Source organism: Ambystoma mexicanum, chromosome 12, assembly GCF_040938575.1.
Source record: "Ambystoma mexicanum isolate Mex_15411 chromosome 12, UKY_AmexF1_1, whole genome shotgun sequence".
Taxonomy (NCBI): domain Eukaryota; kingdom Metazoa; phylum Chordata; class Amphibia; order Caudata; family Ambystomatidae; genus Ambystoma; species Ambystoma mexicanum.
In genome coordinates, this window is record NC_090936.1 from 1,148,680,131 (window position 1) to 1,148,698,953 (window position 18,823).

General features: G+C 42.6%; 1 protein-coding gene across 1 annotated transcript in view; it reads right to left on the bottom strand.

Annotated features, from left to right (window-relative positions):
- Nucleotides 1-4,175: 4,175 nt before the first annotated feature.
- Nucleotides 4,176-18,823, bottom strand: part of LOC138514737 (uncharacterized) — a 147,033-nt gene continuing 132,385 nt past the window's right edge. Inside the window, exons 5-7 of the mRNA XM_069630126.1 lie at nt 10,293-10,492; nt 6,591-6,731; nt 4,176-4,488 (exon numbers count right to left, since the gene is read on the bottom strand). Coding sequence (XP_069486227.1) covers nt 4,431-4,488; nt 6,591-6,731; nt 10,293-10,492 — 399 coding nt within the window. The 3' untranslated portion in view covers nt 4,176-4,430. The remainder of the gene's footprint in view (nt 4,489-6,590; nt 6,732-10,292; nt 10,493-18,823) is intronic.

Below are 18,823 nucleotides of genomic sequence, written 5' to 3' on the forward strand. Positions count from 1 at the left end.
CCTTTCCAGATTTTAATTCAGCTGCTTTTAACACTCTCTGTTTTTTTTTCTCCCTTTTTTTCGCATTTTTAGATACCACTAGTTTTAGATCACTGTATTCTGCCTCTTTATTTTTCCCCATTTCACCCAATTCTTCAATGTTTTGTGTGAGTAATCCTAAATCGGGAGTGGGTCTATCATTCTGTTTAAGAGGTCTATTTACTTCTTTGCATGAAAACTCCTTTTGCAATTATCACTTCATTTCCCAGATCTGCTATATTGGCTTCCAATATGCCCACATTACCACTTCGAGATTCCATCAGTTTTATTCTCTCATTCATGTTTTCCAAGTACGATGTTTGTTTGGAGATTTCTTTCTGAAGCCACTCTTTTAGTTCACAAAGTGTAACTATTATAAAGGTCCTTTCCCTACTAGCGTTGTTAAAATTGCAATCTTTGGGAAGGCCCTTCCCCAATCTTTCATCTTGTTGGATATCTGTTTGTTCGCCCATCATAGCTAGTTGTGTTATTCTACCCGTAGTGAATATAAGAGGGGTGTCTGCCATAGGACTACTTTGAGTATCTAAACTTTCCGAGCTTAGACGCCGATCTTGAGAAGAGTCTTTCGGCTGACAACCCCCCTCTACTTCATCATCAAAGAGGAGCTGTGATTGGGGAGGCACTACCCCCTCCATTTCGTCTGCAATTTTTGCGAGTTCCACATCAGTACTTTGTGGGGGTTCGCTATCTTCACCATAATCATGAAGATTTGTGCTTGGGTTGGGGGAAGGTGGCAGGGGCAGCGCCATTGCCTTTAAAAAGGTACTTCTCTGTGTGTTAAATACTATTGGACCTAAAGCTAAGTCCTTTTTGGAGCATATAGTCATTTTCTTCATGTCTTCTTTATTCTTATGTAAATATGCTGTTTGAACGGGATAGTTTTAAGTTATATACGTGTTTAGAGCTAATAGATAATTATAGAGTGTACATGAATCCCCTGAATCAATAAGTAGGCACAATATCTATTAATTAATTAAGATGCCTCTTTCACTGGCTGTGGATAAGCGAAATCCCTGTTATTTAGCAAAGAATACTTTATTCATGTGTTTATACATGTGTCTATAAATCGAGCAAACATAATTTATTGAACACATGCATCCAATTGCAGCCAGCATGTAATGATTCACAAAAAAAACGTTTTCCAATTTACTTGCTAATTCAGCAGATTCTAGTATAGGCGGTTACCAGCACACACAAGAAAAAAAGGTTAAACAGCTGCTGGTAATCGAGTAATCGAGTGTTTATCAGCTTAACATCATTTTGGTAAAAGAGACAATGACCAACAATGTCCCTGCAGATTTATCACAGAACATCCATTAAACAGTGCGAGAAAACTCTAGCACGTTTATGGGAATCTAAGCTTGCGGGGCCATTTCATTTCAAGAGAAAAGAAGGTATATTTTCAAGGAATGTTTTCATACCTCTCGCATGCGTAATCCTTTCTTTTGTTAAACAATACAGATCCCCAGAACAGAGACAGGTAGTAAATGTATCGGAGATTGAAAACGCGATCTCCTACTTGAAAAGAATCCAACTGCTCAATTTGCAGCATCCCACCTCCAGCCCCCAGCGCCTGGCGAACAGGCAAACAGGCACTTGTCGGCACTTGCTAGTGCGTGCGCGCGGTGCGCGCGGCCCGGCCCTTTTAGAGGATTCTGGGAGCAGGGGGCGGGATTAGCCTAAAAGGGTAAAGAAGACAGAAAAATATGCATTTAAAAGCTTACAAAAGCTTATATAATGTCCAGAAAATGGTTCGAAAGCACATTGGGTCCAGTTGCATCATGTGCTCACCCTTAAAGGAAAAAGGAAGAAAAGTTCATGATCCAGTCCGGCAGCATGTCGTGCAGGCAAACAGGCACTTGTCGGCACTTGCTAGTGCGCGCATGCTGTGCGCACGGCCCGGCCCTTTTAGAGGATTCTGGGAGCTGGGGGCGGGATTACCCTTAAAGGAAAAAGGAAGAAAAGTTCATGATCCAGTCCGGCAGCATGTCGTGCAGGCAAACAGGCACTTGTCAGCACTTGCTAGTGCGCGCGCGCTGTGCGCGCGGCCCGGCCCTTTTAGAGGATTCTTGGAGCTGGGGGCGGGATTAGCCCTTAAAGGAAAAAGGAAGAAAAGTTCATGATCCAGTCCGGCAGCATGTCGTGCAGGCAAACAGGCACTTGTCGGGACTTGCTAGGTCATTTTTCTATTCATTACAAAATTAATTGGAAGAACTTGGCTTGTTTTAGAAATATTATTGATCCTTCTTCCAATTCGCTTTATTTGGATGTGTTTATTCTTATGCAGTCTGGTGCTTCTTTTTTTCCCAACAGTTGGATTCAGGAATGTATCACTATTTTAGTCTCGGTGAATGTGTCTTTTCGGGAGCTGCTTGTTAATCCAAAAGGGGTTAAGAGAAAATTGAAGTGGGAGAATGGGTTCAAAGTCATACCAATCCATGGAAAAATAAGTTATTTTTGTATCCGGCAGTCATAGATAAGGCTACTAGAATATTGCCTAAATGCATATTGAAATTTCCTAACAGGAAATGGATGTTACCATTTATTTGTCTGAAATTGAATCTCTACCCAACTAGAGAGATCTTGGGAAGTAGGCAGAATGTCCCGCGTGGGGAAAGAACATGTAGATTTTGCCAGAACAAGATTGAAAGCCTGGTTCATTTGTTTATCAAGTGTGTTCACAATATAATTTCTTACATATTTTTTATTTAAAACATTTTGGACACAATGAACTTACTCTTTTATAGAATGATTTTTAAATTCGGATTTTGAATAGAAATTGTTTCTTTAATAGCAGCGATCAATTTATTACATAAGGTCTTAGATTTGGATTTTAAAAATATGATGTAAATATGTATGTCTTTTATGTTTTCTAAGTTGTTTACTGTATTTGTGAAACGTTTTCTTAATAAACCAAGCACAACAAAATATATACATATTAATATTCTCTTTGCAAATATGTGAAGCGCCATCGATTCATGTGTATAAAGGCAATATAGACTAACGTGTGACAGAAACAGTTCTACACGTGATCTGAAATAATGACAGGCGTACTTACTATGTGCACATCTCTTTTGAGTAAACCCATTTCTACAATGTCAAAATTCAAGCTTGCGACAGATGAAGCTTCACCACCTGAAGATGTCCTGTATAAGAGTACATTTGAGATGTCTACCTCACTCAGAACCCTCCTTACCATTAACCTTGGGTTACACTTACCTTGTCGAACAAGGCTCCCTTTTCAGATTCTCTATCAGTCAAATCCTCCTTAATAATGTACTTATTTTGTGTTTATTACTCCAACCCATACGTATTTTCCACTTTATTGTCATATCACTGCTAGTGTATTAATCTGGGTTTCTTATAGGAAAGCTATAACATCCTTAGTAGGAAGCAGCCGTCGTACGATTCTTATAGGTCAATCCTAAGACATCTTTGGTAGGACTTCTAATAAGAAAGTCTCAAACCTTTTCCCCTAATGTTTTTATATGAATAATACATGATTCCTAGAACCTCCTTACATGACTTCCTTTAAAAAACTAGCAGCCACCTCCTAGAAGTTATAAAGTGCCTTCAAAGGTATGGCTGGTTGCATAGTTCAAAGAGAAAGGTGTTCATTTCGGATATTCGAAGCTGTAACCTGCCGGTTGAGCACAAACACCACCATGCTGGATTCATCTTCTGGGGCTGAGAAACTGAATGCCACTCATTCTGGTAATAATTACACCTGTCATGAACAACATAATAGATTATCAAACATGGTGATAGCAAGGGCTACATAAAAATCAAGTAATTGAATTTTACTATACCTACAGTGTCCTTAAGGAAATTGGCATACAAATATCTTACATTTTTCCCATTCAAATTTCTTTTAGCGCATGATTTGGTATTTGCCGTCCCATAGAAAACCCACAGAGTTATTGAATACAGGATGTCCGAGATTAGCGTCCCCAATGTACGCCTAGGCAAAGCTAGGAACAAAATGCTCTTAGCGATGCTTTGAACTGATTCTTGGGACTTGCTACTTATTTAGTAAAATGTAGCTTTTTCCCCGTCATACATCATATGCCAGCATTGGACACCGGCATGACACCAGGCTTTGAGAGCATGCAAACAAACATAGAACATCCTTTCCGTATTTTAAATAATTATATGTATTTTGTAAGTCATACACCAACACTGGTACACAGAGAGAGATAGTCCCTCATTCCTTCTGACGCTGCAGCTGTAGGACTTCTCAGATGGGTGCTCATTACAGCCAGGTGAGTTTAGCGAGAGCATGTCGGCCCTTATACACCACTCCCACATCAATGCCTTGTTCCAGGATTGGCAAAGACGGATAGCCAATGGGCAAATGTCCAGCGATCGCACAAACCATTATGTCCAGTCCACTATTTGAATGGCTGCCCACAGTAAGAGACGAACCTCTGGACGTGTTCCATTTCATTCCTAGTTGGGAGAAGATGGGACATTGCATCTATTAGACTCACAATGTGATCCTGCAGAACACGTGCACAGTCGTCTTTTTAGCCTTGAAACTGGATAAAGGTTTAGCATTTATACACAGTGAATATTTTTTAGGACAACAGTCAATTCAGGCTCCCTGTCAGACTTCCTCTCATGTCTACCCTAACTGTTAATTTTGTCAAAAGCAAATTCTGATTAGATCTGCTTGATAGTTGGGGGAATTTACAATGGTTGGTGCAGCAATAGCTCTTCATACTGTTGGGGTAGTTTTCCCAGGTATACCAGAGATCGTCTGGGGGACTGCCTGTCTCTCAAGGGCCCAACTCCCTTCCCCAGAATAAACGGAGGACTCAGCCAACGGCTGTCACTAGTGAAGTTAGCATCCTGGCTTTTTGGTACTTTAATCGAGACTGTCCATTAGGGTGTTCACATCCACAATCTCCGTTGTCTCCCCTATACCTGCAAGAACGTGCACAGGATTGGGTCTGTATGGTTGATTGAGGGGATAGCTCTCTGTGTACGTGTCAGCAAATGGTGCACTTGGGTTACATCCAAAATAAGCTGGGTTGTTGCGAGCATTCCTGGCTCGTCGTCCCATCATGCTTCTCGGGGTGAGGAGGGGCATTCTTTGGACCCTCTCTTCAATACAATTGCTCCCTTCAACTGGAACTCAAAACCTCCATCCCACTATGTTCATGCTGTCTTTTAAAGAATACACTGGTGTCATTTCACATAATTTGACATTGTGAATTTGGTCCAAAGGAAATTAGAATAACTGTGGCAGGTCTTGTTTCCACTGGCAAAATAATACCGATGATACACTATTATAGCAGGCAGCTGCTGTATATACCAGCTGCTAGAGGTTCAGAAGCCCGTCTTAGTGGCTCACGTCAAGCAAGGGGGACTACCAAGGCCTCCGAGAATTTAGCGAGTGGATTTAAGGCTTTTAGTCCCTAGGCCAACCACAACAAAGTCCAGAAAACATGCTTCAGCTACAGAATCAATTCACTCGGAGTGCAAACCACCTTCCTGGACTGGCACAGCTTGGCGAAGATTCCTGCAAGAGCAAAAGAAAACAGCCGTGTGGAAGTGGAAAGGGCCCTTCCAACTGCCCTGCATGAAACAGGGTCAGTGAAAGCCTCCAGAAAAACTAAACCAGCAGTGCTCCCAATTATAAAGGTGAAACATGAACAGCCAGCAAGGTATACCTCCTTCACCTCTTTTGGTAGCGCAGGCCGGGGGCAGGCTATATCGTCAAGAGTGGTGTAAACTGATAACAGTAGCAACCCAAAAAGCAACAGCACAATGACTCCAAAAATAAAAACAATGTCAGATCAAGGTTCTATAAAATAGTGTTTTAAGTAAACAAGAAAAATGCACACTGAAACACAAAGCAAAAACCCACCCCTTTAAAAAAAAAACATAGAAAATGCAAGCTATTGTAGAATCTTAAATTTACAGGGTTGTTCTCACACTCAATTGGCACAATTTTCAGTGCTAAAAAAATCTCTTTTAAGCAAATGGCATAGAAGGGCAGCTTAAAAGACACTATTGTCCTGTCCGGGTTAAGCCCTGCTCATAGAGCTAACAGTGGTGTGAAATCAAAGTGACGCAGATTTATAATTCTGTGTCCTCAGCAGTCACCATGCCACAACCTTGGCATCACTTAAGTTTAAAGGTTCACCTGCCACCAGACTGTTTTAGGCATACAATTAATGGAATTTAGTGAAGAGGTGCAGACAGTTAAAATGTTATTTCTGCCTGCAAGGACTTGATTGACATTTCTAGCAAATTGACCTTTTCTGTAATCTCCCAGTTTCACATTCTAAATAACCTCAAAACTCCAACTAAGCCCAAAAATCATGCAACTCCAGCTTCTGTTGCGGAAGCCCTGTTATAGGAAAACAACATATTCGTCTTTTACAAAATAATGGCAGGCAATGTAATGGGGCTTGGGAATCAGCACACTGAGAGACAAGGTGTTTCAAAATCTTCAGAATGAGAAACGAAGATCACATAAGGTGACAAAAGCTTCACTTCAATGTCATTAAAAAAACAAGTTATTTAAGAATGGACAGACATACCGACTGAGCGTCGGGTGCAGCAGGCGCGTGCCCTGTTTCTCGTGTTCTTTCTTTGAAGGCTTCTTCGGGTTTTCTGCAAAGAGATCGGCAGAAGTTTTGCAAAAACTGGTGCCTGTTATGATCAGCTTTTCTGATCCTTCCCTGGAAAAAAGCAATAAAATATACAGTATATTCTGATACTAATATGATACATTTGAGAGGAGAATAGTGTGTGTATATAGTGTGTTGCATTGGAACAATATCTACCTTCATCTAAAGCAGAGACTGGAAACATGAGTTTAATGTTTTCATTAGAATATTAAAGAAAAAGGCACCGTCTTCTGTTCAAATGTTTAAATACGCTCACAGCGTGCACTTTTCCACTGCAATGACATGAACTTGTCCCATGCTCAATCAGTTCTTTTTTTATTTATTCCACTTAGTTGTGTATCTAAGTAACACTATTACATGTTTATCGACCTTTTAAAAGTATTCCAACATATGTTTTTCTGATTTGCTTTTTTCAATGTAAAACGCCCACAATTCTTTTTAACCTCCTTCTGGAAAAGCGAACTCTGCAAATTGCTCCATGCGTACCCAAAAGTTAGACACCTGGGAGCCATGTTTGATAGTGAGCTGCGTATGATCCAACAGTTGACTGCCGTGGCCCAGACTGGGGTTTCACCTCTTCCCTTTCTTGTACTTATCGATCACCTCTTAGGCGTTGAGCAGGCGGCCTCTGGAAGTCCAGCACCCATGCTGTCCCAGGTTGCCTACAATGCAGCCATTACCCTGGCACACCAGCAGTACTGGACTGGACTGCGGGCAGCTCGGGAGATTTCCCCTCTGGGCCTCTACACCGTGGGAGTCTTTTGTGTCCACACTTCTTACCCTCTCTCCCAGTGACCCACCCATTTCTTTCCAGCTCTACACAACCCCCACATTCCATAGAAGGAAATAATGTGTTCTAAGGCCTGCAGTATGTTATTCCTCACTCTTAATAAATGTTTTATTTAAGCAATAAGGCCCGAGACGCGGGGGCATTTGGGGCCCATAGTTATAGCCCCAGTCCGCAAGACCGGGATACTAATAGCATTGTTTTTCTGTTCCGAAATGCTGAGGCATTGCGGAACAGAACAATTTAAAAAAAAAAAAAATGCCCACTGGGGAAGGGAAAACAGAGTCTGTTTTCCCTTTCCATGGCGGCCATTGGGAGCGGACACAGTTTTCCTAGTGCGTTTGCTCTCAAAAAAGGACCAAAAAGAAGGTAAGTGGGGTTGGGAGGGCAGGGAAAGGATTGTTTGGATGGGGGCAGGAGGAGGAATTAAACACTTAACTAAATCGCCGGCAGGGGAGGATTGCAACCTCCAGCCCTGTGGTGGCTCGGAGCAGGGATTGCCCCGTTTCGAGCCTCCTCAGTGCCTGAGGGGCTTCCACACCCACCGCCGGGAACAAAGGAAAGGAATCCCGGGCGAGGGATTCTCATCAGGTAAAGCCCCGGCGAGGGCCAATCAGATTGATTGTAACAATATGATTGTCCCTCGCCGGGTACTAATATGTTAAACTACCTTTTAATCCCTGCTTAAGAACATGTGAGATTTAACATTTACTATAGGGACTCATTTTTCAAAATATCCTTGGGCGCAGAACCTGCCCAAGCCCTACTTAGAGGGGTTGGGCCTGCTTGCACGGTGCGATATGGGACCACTTTGGAAAAACATTTGCAGGGCCACTTCTTGGTTCCCAGCCCACCCAAGCACACTAGCCGATCTCTTGGCCTGCCTCCAGCATCTCCAAAACGCAACACCCAGACCAACCTCAGGGGTGGTCAATATGACTCCAATATTTCAATCCCTGCCCTGGCTGCCAGTATCTTCTTGAGTGTCTTTTAAGTTGGCTTTGTCTGGATATGTTCACCCAGCACTAGTTGTTAGTTTGAGGAATTCAGTCTGGGTGATAATGTGGCGTTAGTAACCCATTTCACAGGCTACACCAGGGGGTAATGGCCTGGCAACCCGAGTTAACAGCCCGAGAGAAGCGTGGGTGGTTAACAAGGGCACCGGGACATTACCCCTGGGAGTAGCCCGTGGAACGGGTTACTAATACCATTAGCAATCCGGGTTACCAAAGCAGTAACCTGGAGTGCTAAAAAAAAAGTACTTTCATTCATTGAATGAGACACTGCATGCGTCCCATTCAATGAAGGAAAATACTTTGCTAAGATGGCCACCATGGTTGTAGAAGGCGGGGATCCGTACAGAGACCCTCTTCCATTACCATAACAGCCAGAAAACCAAGATCCAGGGAAGCTGTTGCAGCGGCGGCAGGCTGCGGCAGGTGGCAGCGGAAGCGGTAGCGCCGCTGCCACAATTAGGTATTTGGGATTGGGGAGAGTGGTTGGGTCTAGTAACATTATTTTTTTAAATAAGGGGAAAGGGTGAGTGTGGTTTAGATGGCGTTGCAGGCCGGGGGAAGTAGCTTGTGGGTTCTGTGGAACTGAGCTGAGACCAGAGGTTTCAGCCTGCGATCCACGGAACCAGATCAGCTGCGCCCCCCGCCCCGGGTGCTAATGTTGTAAATGTTCTCAGTTAGCAGATCACCCTGTTAATTGTGCATCTGGTAATTTGAGCCTGAGTGTGATCACAGCACTTCTGTTCTATGCAAGTCACTCAAGTCTTTTTTTTCTGTGTCCAAATAATGGTACTGGCCCGGCCCACAAAATAGTAAATGACAAGCAGGTTTTCAGTAAATGCACAATGAATATGTCTGAGACAGGTTTTCATATGATGAAGTCTACCAGTTAAGAGGTGAATATTTGTTGGCCAATTCTAAAACCCTGACTGGATTTTACTCTTTGGTGAAACAATGACTTACATCACAGAACCTCAAAACCCAGTCCTGAAGGGCCAAAGGCAGTGCATTTTTTCGGGATCTTCACACAGAAGTCATTCAAGGAACTTATTTGAAAGTGTTGACATTGTCAGTGGTTAATGTGAAAGCCTGGTGTGGCTTAGGCTCTCAGGGACTGAACTTGGAGTCCCCCAGTTTAGACTCAACCCGAATTCAAAGGCACATTTTTTCGGGACTAATACAATAATAAAGTGAAATATTTGTAATATATTTGCCATGTATATTTCTCCATCTGTATTTCTATCCAGTTTTAGTAACTTGTTTACTTCTTCTATTTTGAACCATTTCCACAGCTTTCTTGTAGGTGTTTAATTTGGTTTCCTCCTTCCTGTCTCAGGAGGATAGCTCAGGGGCAACGTGTTCGTCTTGGAAGCTAGACGACACAGAGCACCACAGGTTCGATCCCCGGGTCCGCACTTAGAAACCTCTGGGTATTAAGCGTGTTATAAATAACCAATCATGTCATATTTCTGGAGCCACTCAACATGTCAACAGGAGCACATTGGATTTCCTGCTTCCGGCTGAGAGTCTGTTCTGTGTTAGCTACTCTTTTCAAGTTGTAAATAATATGCAAGGGTCAAAACGATATAGAAAAAGGACTTTCCAATGTTTGCACACCACAATCCAGTGGATGCCCATATATGGCTAACCTGCATCCCCCAACACCACCGCTTTCTGCATCTGCCTTCCTGTTACACGACTAACACACCCGGCCCTCCTTTCTTGCAGAGCCATGCGCAGCGAGGCCAACATTATTAGCAGATGGGTGCTACATAAGACTACTTTACATTACATTACATTTCTCATCATCACCTTCGAGTTGCAGCCCCCAGTGGCTGATCCTGGTACTGCAGATGAGTTCTTCCTGAGTCTTTGGTCCACTTCACCCTGGCTAAGGATTCTGGGTTACTACTTGCACTCGTGGAGCTTTGAATGCTTTTCACACTTTGCTCGTCGTCGTCTTTAAGTAGATCTCTGATGTTGCAGAACCTTGTCTTTCCCTTCGATCTGCCCTAAAATGAGAGTCACTTTTTAGAATACCTTTACAGGTATAAACCATATCAGGGTGACATGCAAAGTCTTGGAACCAGTCAAATGTATTGTGATTTGACTGCCTTTGTAGGAGATAATGTGTTCTATAGGATGGTGATGTCTGCATTTCACACCCGTTAAGGTAGGTGCACTTACCCATAGGATATTGCCCTCTGGTGTGACAAGGAGATGGGACCATTCCTGAGTCGTCACAGCCCACAGAACATGGTATTTTAGGTAGAGTACTTCACACATTGTTTGCCAACTGTATTGATAAGATGCATATTTCTCTGACCATATACTCCGTAAGATATTCCCACTGACACACAATATTATTGCAGCCTCTGAAATCACACAAGAATAGTGGCGTTTAATACTTTCTAGGTCTTTATGCCATTGTCTTATGCCAGTGGTAAAACCTTTACCGATGGCGTTCCCGTTGAACCTGCTGTACAGAGGGCTAACGGGAGAGGATATAGATGGTGGGGACAGAGGGTAGAGAAGGGGGTACCAACATGTTCAAACAAATAGCAGGAATGTGGCTGCTGGCTTTTTTTTTGGAACTGGCATTAAAAAAAGGCTCAACTAAATGGATCCATGTAATGTCATGCAATCTTTATGGCTGTTTGGCCGAGTATTTTCAGTCAAGAAATCTGGGCATATACAGCACCTTGCTCTATCGTCAACTCTTTTACATAAAATCTGCACTTAAATATTTTTGGAGTTTTATAACATGCCACTTGCAAAACAAGTTGCTTAAAAGTCCCTACACTACATGGAATATTCAGCTGCAGTTCCCTATAAGAGCAATCGGTAATGGCTCACCAGACTGGCCTGTGATATCATCAACACTTGGTCCCAAAGTTAGGTTTTCTTAACACCTGAAAACTATGTTCAAATCGAAAGTTCAGAACAGAACGTACGAAGGCGCACATAGTTTTCAGGGCCGTCTAGAGATAGCGTTAGCTCTCTGTCTAAGCTCATGAAGATACATATTAGAGATGAGCCCTAGTGCCAGTTAGCAGCTCTGTGGTGCAGAATAAGTACATGCTGCTGAAAGCTCTTTTATAGTGTTGATTATTTTGTAGAAAGAAGTGAATGGAGCTGCCTATGTTGGGGAGTGATTTGTGGTTCCATGTGTTAATATCTACGCAATAATATCGCCATACAAGAATATTGGCATATTTTTAAGGCGATATTAAGCCATGTAACCTGCGGGGGCACCCCCGCAACCCTATATTTTCTTTAATACAGTGGGGGACACCCCCAGTCCCATTAACCCCATAAATAATCCCCACTAATAATATTGCCTATGGCCTTACCCCACGACCATATATATTGCGAGATTATTGGTGGGGATAATATTACCTGATACCAGATTTGTGAATTGTGATTTTTAAAAGGCTGTTTTTTACTCTGCTGGTGCATTGACATGTTTTACACTTGGCTGCTGCGTTACATTTTTGTCATTATTATTGTTCTTTTTTAAGCCTGCCCTGCACCACAGGAAAAAGAAAATCTACAAAGCCAGATCGTTTGGCTTTGCCAATGCCTGTTATATAGGGTGACATCAATAGGAATAATAAGCAGAAGTGCCTATTGTATAGGAATCCTCGTCCCTACCCTGATCCACAGGCATGGTGAAGGGAGGCAACAGGTGTTATTTTCATACCTGTTCATCAAAGTACTGCTCAGGAGGGGGTTACCAAGATACCAAGCAAATGCAGTACCCTTCACTCCAGCTCCTGTGCGCCTGCAAAATATGCAAGTTGCAGGAGAAGATGCCAAGTGCAGAGAAGTAGCAGACATGTATTGTGTGTTTAGTGTGTGCAGGCAGGGGTTTTCAGAATGTGGTTTTGATCTGGGCAGTGAAAAGTGGCATTTTGCACTGTTGGGGGCTATGTGAAGTGGCCTGGATACCTTGAGGGGCAATGGGAAGTGGGATGGGGCAATTCTGAGGGCAATGTGAAGCGACCTGGGGTAATTCTGGGAAAATCTAAACTGATATAGTACTTTTTATGAGATGTGTGAAACTAAACTGGACTCACAATTTTCTGGGTGCAATGTGGAAGCCAGAATGATTGGGCCTCATTACGAGTAGGGCGGTGTAGTAAAAATGCAGCAGTAATACCGTTACCGCTGCATTACTGCACCATGCAACTATGAGTTTGGCTGAAAGTTGGAGGATTCACCCCCAGCTATGAGCTGGATGTAAATCTGATGACTTTCTGCCCCTTTTTGGTGGAATTACCACATCTGCGGTAATTCCACTGAAAATGTCCCATTGAGTACAATGGACTCTGAAAAAATGGGGACTTACTCTGCCACACTACTTGTAATCTGGTGGTAAATCTGGCAGACCCAGTGGCAGTAACGGTAATTACACTGGGCGGTATTCTAGCAGATTTACTGCCGGAATACCGCCCAACTCGTAATGACCCATTGTCTTTGCTAGTGAAACACAGACAATGCAGTTTTGGGATTGGCATCGCACGTTTCCACAAAACGTGTACAACAATGTTTGACCATTTGCTTAGCAGGACTGCACTGGCTGCGCCATATGGACCCAACCTGCAGCTCACTTATCAAGCTCAAAAAGGACTAAACATGTCTGAGCTTGCGTGTGTTTCCGTGCAGAGGGGACATGGCCGAGCAAATGCTTCCACTGGTGGCAGGACCAAGACTCATTTGCATATGGCTGGGCACCTTCTGCAAAGATGCAGATGGGATCAAAACAACGGTGTGAAAGGTTGCTCAGAGCAATGCTGCTCTCATGTGTGGGTTATAGTTTGTCTCCCAAAATGAGAGAGGGTATGCCCAGATGTGGGTCCCTGCTCGCTGCGCCATAGGGAACCAAGCTGCACCTCACTGAGGAGGCCCAACAAGGCTGAAACATGTACCGGGTTGCTTGTGTTTCTGTGCAGAGGGAACGTGGACTAGAATTTCGGGCTGGACTGATCCCGCTGGTGGCAGGATTAAGACTGATTTGCTGGTTGGTCCCTTTCTGCAATGTTGCAGACGGGCTAGAATATGATGATGTTAAAGGTTGCCCAGCAATGCCAGTGGTTAAACCTAATTCATAACCTTCCACCAAACTAATGTTTTGGTTATAATGTGATTCAATGAGAAAACCCAATTTCTAGAAGCAATGGTAACACAGCATTACAATGCTGTGACTTCTATCCATATGTTCTACAGGCAATGGTAGCACTGGCATGACATTGCTGAAACATCTATCCATATTTTCTAGAGACAATGGTAACACTGGCATGACATTGCTGAGGCTGCTATCCATATATTCTAGAGACAATGGTAATACTGGCATGACATTGCTGAGACTGCTATCCATATTTTCTAGAGACAATGGTAACACTGGCATGACATTCCTGCGACTGCTATCCATATTTTCTAGAGGCAATGGTAACACTGGCATGACATTGCTGAGACTGCTATCCATATGTTCTACAGGCAATGGTAACACTGGCATGACATTGTTGAGACTGCTATCCATATTTTCGAGAGGCAATGGTAACACGGCATGACATTGCTGAGACTGCTATCCATATTTTCTAGAGGCAATGGTAACACTGGCATGACATTGCTGAAACTTCTATCAATATTTTCTAGAGACAATGGTAACACTGGCATGACATTCCTGCGACTGCTATCCATATTTTCTAGAGGCAATGGTAACGCTGGCATGACATTGCTGAGGCTGCTATCCATATTTTCTCGAGACAATGGTAACACTGGCATGACATTGCTGAGACTGATATCCATATTTTCTAGAGGCAATGGTAACACGGGCATGCCATTGCTGAGACTGCTATCCATCTTTTCTAGAGGCAATGGTAACACTGGCATAACATTGCTGAGACTGATATCCATATTTTATAGAGGCAATGGTAACACTGGCATGTCATTGCTGAGACTGCTATCCATATTTTCTAGAGACAATGGTAACACTGGCATGACATTCCTGCGACTGCTATCCATATTTTCTAGAGGCAATGGTAACACGGGCATGCCATTGCTGAGACTGCTATCCATATTTTCTTGAGGCAATGGTAACACGGCATGACATTGCTGAGACTGCTATCCATATTTTCTAGAGGCAATGGTAACACTGGCATGACATTGCTGAAACTTCTATCAATATTTTCTAGAGACAATGGTAACACTGGCATGACATTGCTGAGGCTGCTATCCATATGTTCTACAGGCAATGGTAACCCTGGCATGACATTGCTGAGGCTGCTATCCATATTTTCTCGAGACAATGGTAACACTGGCATGACATTGCTGAGACTGATATCCATATTTTCTAGAGGCAATGGTAACACGGGCATGCCATTGCTGAGACTGCTATCCATCTTTTCTAGAGGCAATGGTAACACTGGCATAACATTGCTGAGACTGATATCCATATTTTATAGAGGCAATGGTAACACTGGCATGTCATTGCTGAGACTGCTATCCATATTTTCTAGAGACAATGGTAACACTGGCATGACATTCCTGCGACTGCTATCCATATTTTCTAGAGGCAATGGTAACACGGGCATGCCATTGCTGAGACTGCTATCCATATTTTCTTGAGGCAATGGTAACACTGGTATGACATTGCTGAGACTGCTATCCATATTTTCTAGAGACAATGGTAACACTGGCATGACATTCCTGCGACTGCTATCCATATGTTCTACAGGCAATGGTAACACTGGCCTGACATTGCTGAGGCTGCTATCCATATTTTCTAGAGGCAATGGTAACACTGGCATGACATTGCTGAGGCTGCTATCCATATTTTCTAGAGACAATGGTAACACTGGCATGACATTGCTGAGACTGATATCCATATTTTCTAGAGGCAATGGTAACACTGGCATGACATTGCTGAGACTGCTATCCATATTTTCTCGAGGCAATGGTAACACGGGCATGCCATTGCTGAGACTGCTATCCATATTTTCTAGAGGCAATGGTAACACTGGCATAACATTGCTGAGACTGCTATCCATATTTTCTAGAGGCAATGTTAACAATGGCAGGACATTACTGAGGCTGCTATCCATATGTTCTTGAGGCAATGGTAACACTGGCATGACTTTGCTGAGACTGCTATCCATATTTTCGAGAGGCAATGGTAACACGGCATGACATTGGTGAGACTGCTATCCATATTTTCTAGAGGCAATGGTAACACTAGCATGACATTGCTGAAACTTCTATTCATATTTTCTAGAGACAATGGTAACACTGGCATGACATTCCTGCGACTGCTATCCATATTTTCTAGAGGCAATAGTAACACTGGCATGACATTGCTGAGACTGCTATCCATATGTTCTTCAGGCAATGGTAACCCTGGCATGACATTGCTGAGGCTGCTATCCATATTTTCTCGAGACAATGGTAACACTGGCATGACATTGCTGAGACTGATATCCATATTTTCTACAGGCAATGGTAACACTGGCATGACATTGCTGAGACTGATATCCATATTTTCTAGAGGCAATGGTAACACTGGCATGACATTGCTGAGACTGCTATCCATATTTTCTCCAGGCAATGGTAACACGGGCATGCCATTGCTGAGACTGCTATCCATATTTTCTAGAGGCAATGGTAACACTGGCATAACATTGCTGAGACTGCTATCCATATTTTCTAGAGGCAATGGTAACACTGGCATGACATTGCTGAGACTGCTATCCATATTTTCTAGAGACAATGGTAACACTGGCATGACATTCCTGTGACTGCTATCCATATTTTCTAGAGACAATGGTAACACAGGCATGACAATGTGCTTTACTTGGGCAACAAAGGCATAGCTTTCTATAGAGTAGCATCATCATTTTCTGCTGGCAAAACAGAAATGAGCTTGACAAAGTGTTTAGTTAGGGCAACACTAACATGGCCTTTTTGAGATTGGCATCCCAATTTCCTGATGTCTATGTAGAAAGGGGTTGCTAATGTGCACCACTAAGTAAAGACTGGCAAGCTATTGTTCAGACATCGTTCCTAATTTTCTTGAGGTAATGACAATGTACTTATCTGGAATAATACTTCCATGACATTATAGAGGCTAGCATCACAATTTCCTGGGTGCAATTAAGAAACCAGTTGACAATATGCTTAAGTGGGACAACTCTTGAATTAACTTTTATAGACTGGAATCACAATGCACCATCACGATAATGTGCTTAACTGTGGTAACAATGGCAGAGTATTGTTGAGACTGCCATCAGAATTTAATGGAAAAAAAGGTAGAATCCAGTCTGACAATATTCATAAATGGGGCAATTCTGATGGCAATGTAAAGTAATATGGGGGAAATCTGGGACAATTTAAAGTGGCATCATACTTTTCGCTGACATGTGTGAAACTAAACCAGCCTCTCAATGTTCTGGTTGCAACGTAGAAAACCAGATTGGCAATCTGCTTTACAGCAGCAACACTGATAAGGGAGCACCTAGAGACAATGCAAATGGCAACGCTAAGTGGTATACATTCAAAAACATAACATTTTTGGGACTGCCAACAGATATTTCCAAGAATAATGTACAACAATGTTTGACAATGTAGTTAGCAGGGCCAACATTGGCATAGAATTGTTGAGATTAGTATCATAACTGTATAAGAGCAATGAACAAACCATCATGGCAATGTGCTTCACAGAGATAACCCTGGCATGCCATTGATAGGCTTCTTTTCATATGTTAATGTGGCAATGTAGACACTGCTATGACAATTTGATGACCTAGTGCAACAAGGCAAGGCTTTTTGTAGACTGGCGTCACAATATTTTGGGAGCAAAATCAAAATAATCAGACACATTTTTTAATTGTGGCAACACTGACATGGCATTGTTGAACTTGGCATCCGAATTTTCTGAAGGCAATGTAGAAAGGTGCGTGCTAATGTGCTTCAGCAGGGAAACACTGGCAAGTCATTGTCCACACTGGTATCACAGTTTCCTGGAGGTAATGTAAATGCTAGCTTGACAAAAGGTTTATCTGGGTCAACACTGGCATTGTACTGCAGAGGCTGGCATCACAATTTCCCGGGGGAAAGTAAGAGACCAGGTTGGCAAAGTGCGTAACTGGGGCCAATCTGAAAGGACATTGTTGAGATTGGCTTCAAAATGTAGAAACCAGATAGAAGACAGTTCGACCATGTGCTTAACTATGGCAACACTGGCATACCATTGTGGAGATGGGCATCCCTGTTTTTAGAGCCATGTTGGATCCAGCATAAGCATGTGCTTAGCAGAAGCAACATAGCCATAACCCTGTTGGAACTGGCATGATGTGTAACACACTGGGGCATATTTAAGCTAGCTTGATTATGTGAAATTGGCATAAGAATGAGTAATGGTTTGGTTTAAACAACATAACAAATTATAGCAAGAAGTAAGGGTGAATTCCCACCTCCCTTACCCCAATGACCCTTCATCATCCAGATTCAACCCCTCCTAATTCCTTCCATTCTAATTCTATAATACACTCTACGGTCCCAGGCACCTAAATGGTGAACATTTTGCTGTAAAATGCCCAAATCTGGCACATTACTTAAAAACTGTCGTTGAGGCAGCACATACTAAATCTTCTGATGGCTGTTCGGGCTATCCTGCATCAATTGGGGCCAATATGAATATGCCTTATTTGTTTAAAATGTCTCCAGCTGCCAGTGATGGCCTGCCAGCCCAAAATCCAAATGTTTTACCATCTGCCTCGTTTTTCTTCACATAGTTCTATGCATATTTATATATTCGTCCAACAGTTTTATTATGATTTCTGTACTGTTTGAGTCATCTAAATGAAGCAGAGTATTCTTAAAAAACAAACATTAACACATACTCCTATCAACTAGACCTGTGAAATATGGGAGCACGTGCCTAAATTGTAGACGGGTCTTAAATCTGGGCTTCACCAATTAACAAAATGGTGTGATCCTGGGCAAATTGGTTTATCTCACTGTGGCTTAGCTATGGAGTTTTAATGAAGACTCTGCGAGTCCTGTTTTGCAATGAAGAAATCATGATGTAATAGTGAACCAGAACAATTTTGTTCAGGTGTGTTTACAAAACAGGGCTATGTGTGTACCCAGATGGCAATATTGTTCCTCTCTTAATTTAATGTATTCTGTTCATTGGGTATTGTTTGTACTGCGTTTGTGGAAAGTTCAATTTGTTTTCCCTGAAATATACCTTATTCTGATTCTGAAATTAGAGATGCTGATGCTAAATTGCAAGTGTTTTTCAGATTCCTCCATAGTTTGAAATGTTCCTGCGGCTTGTGTGT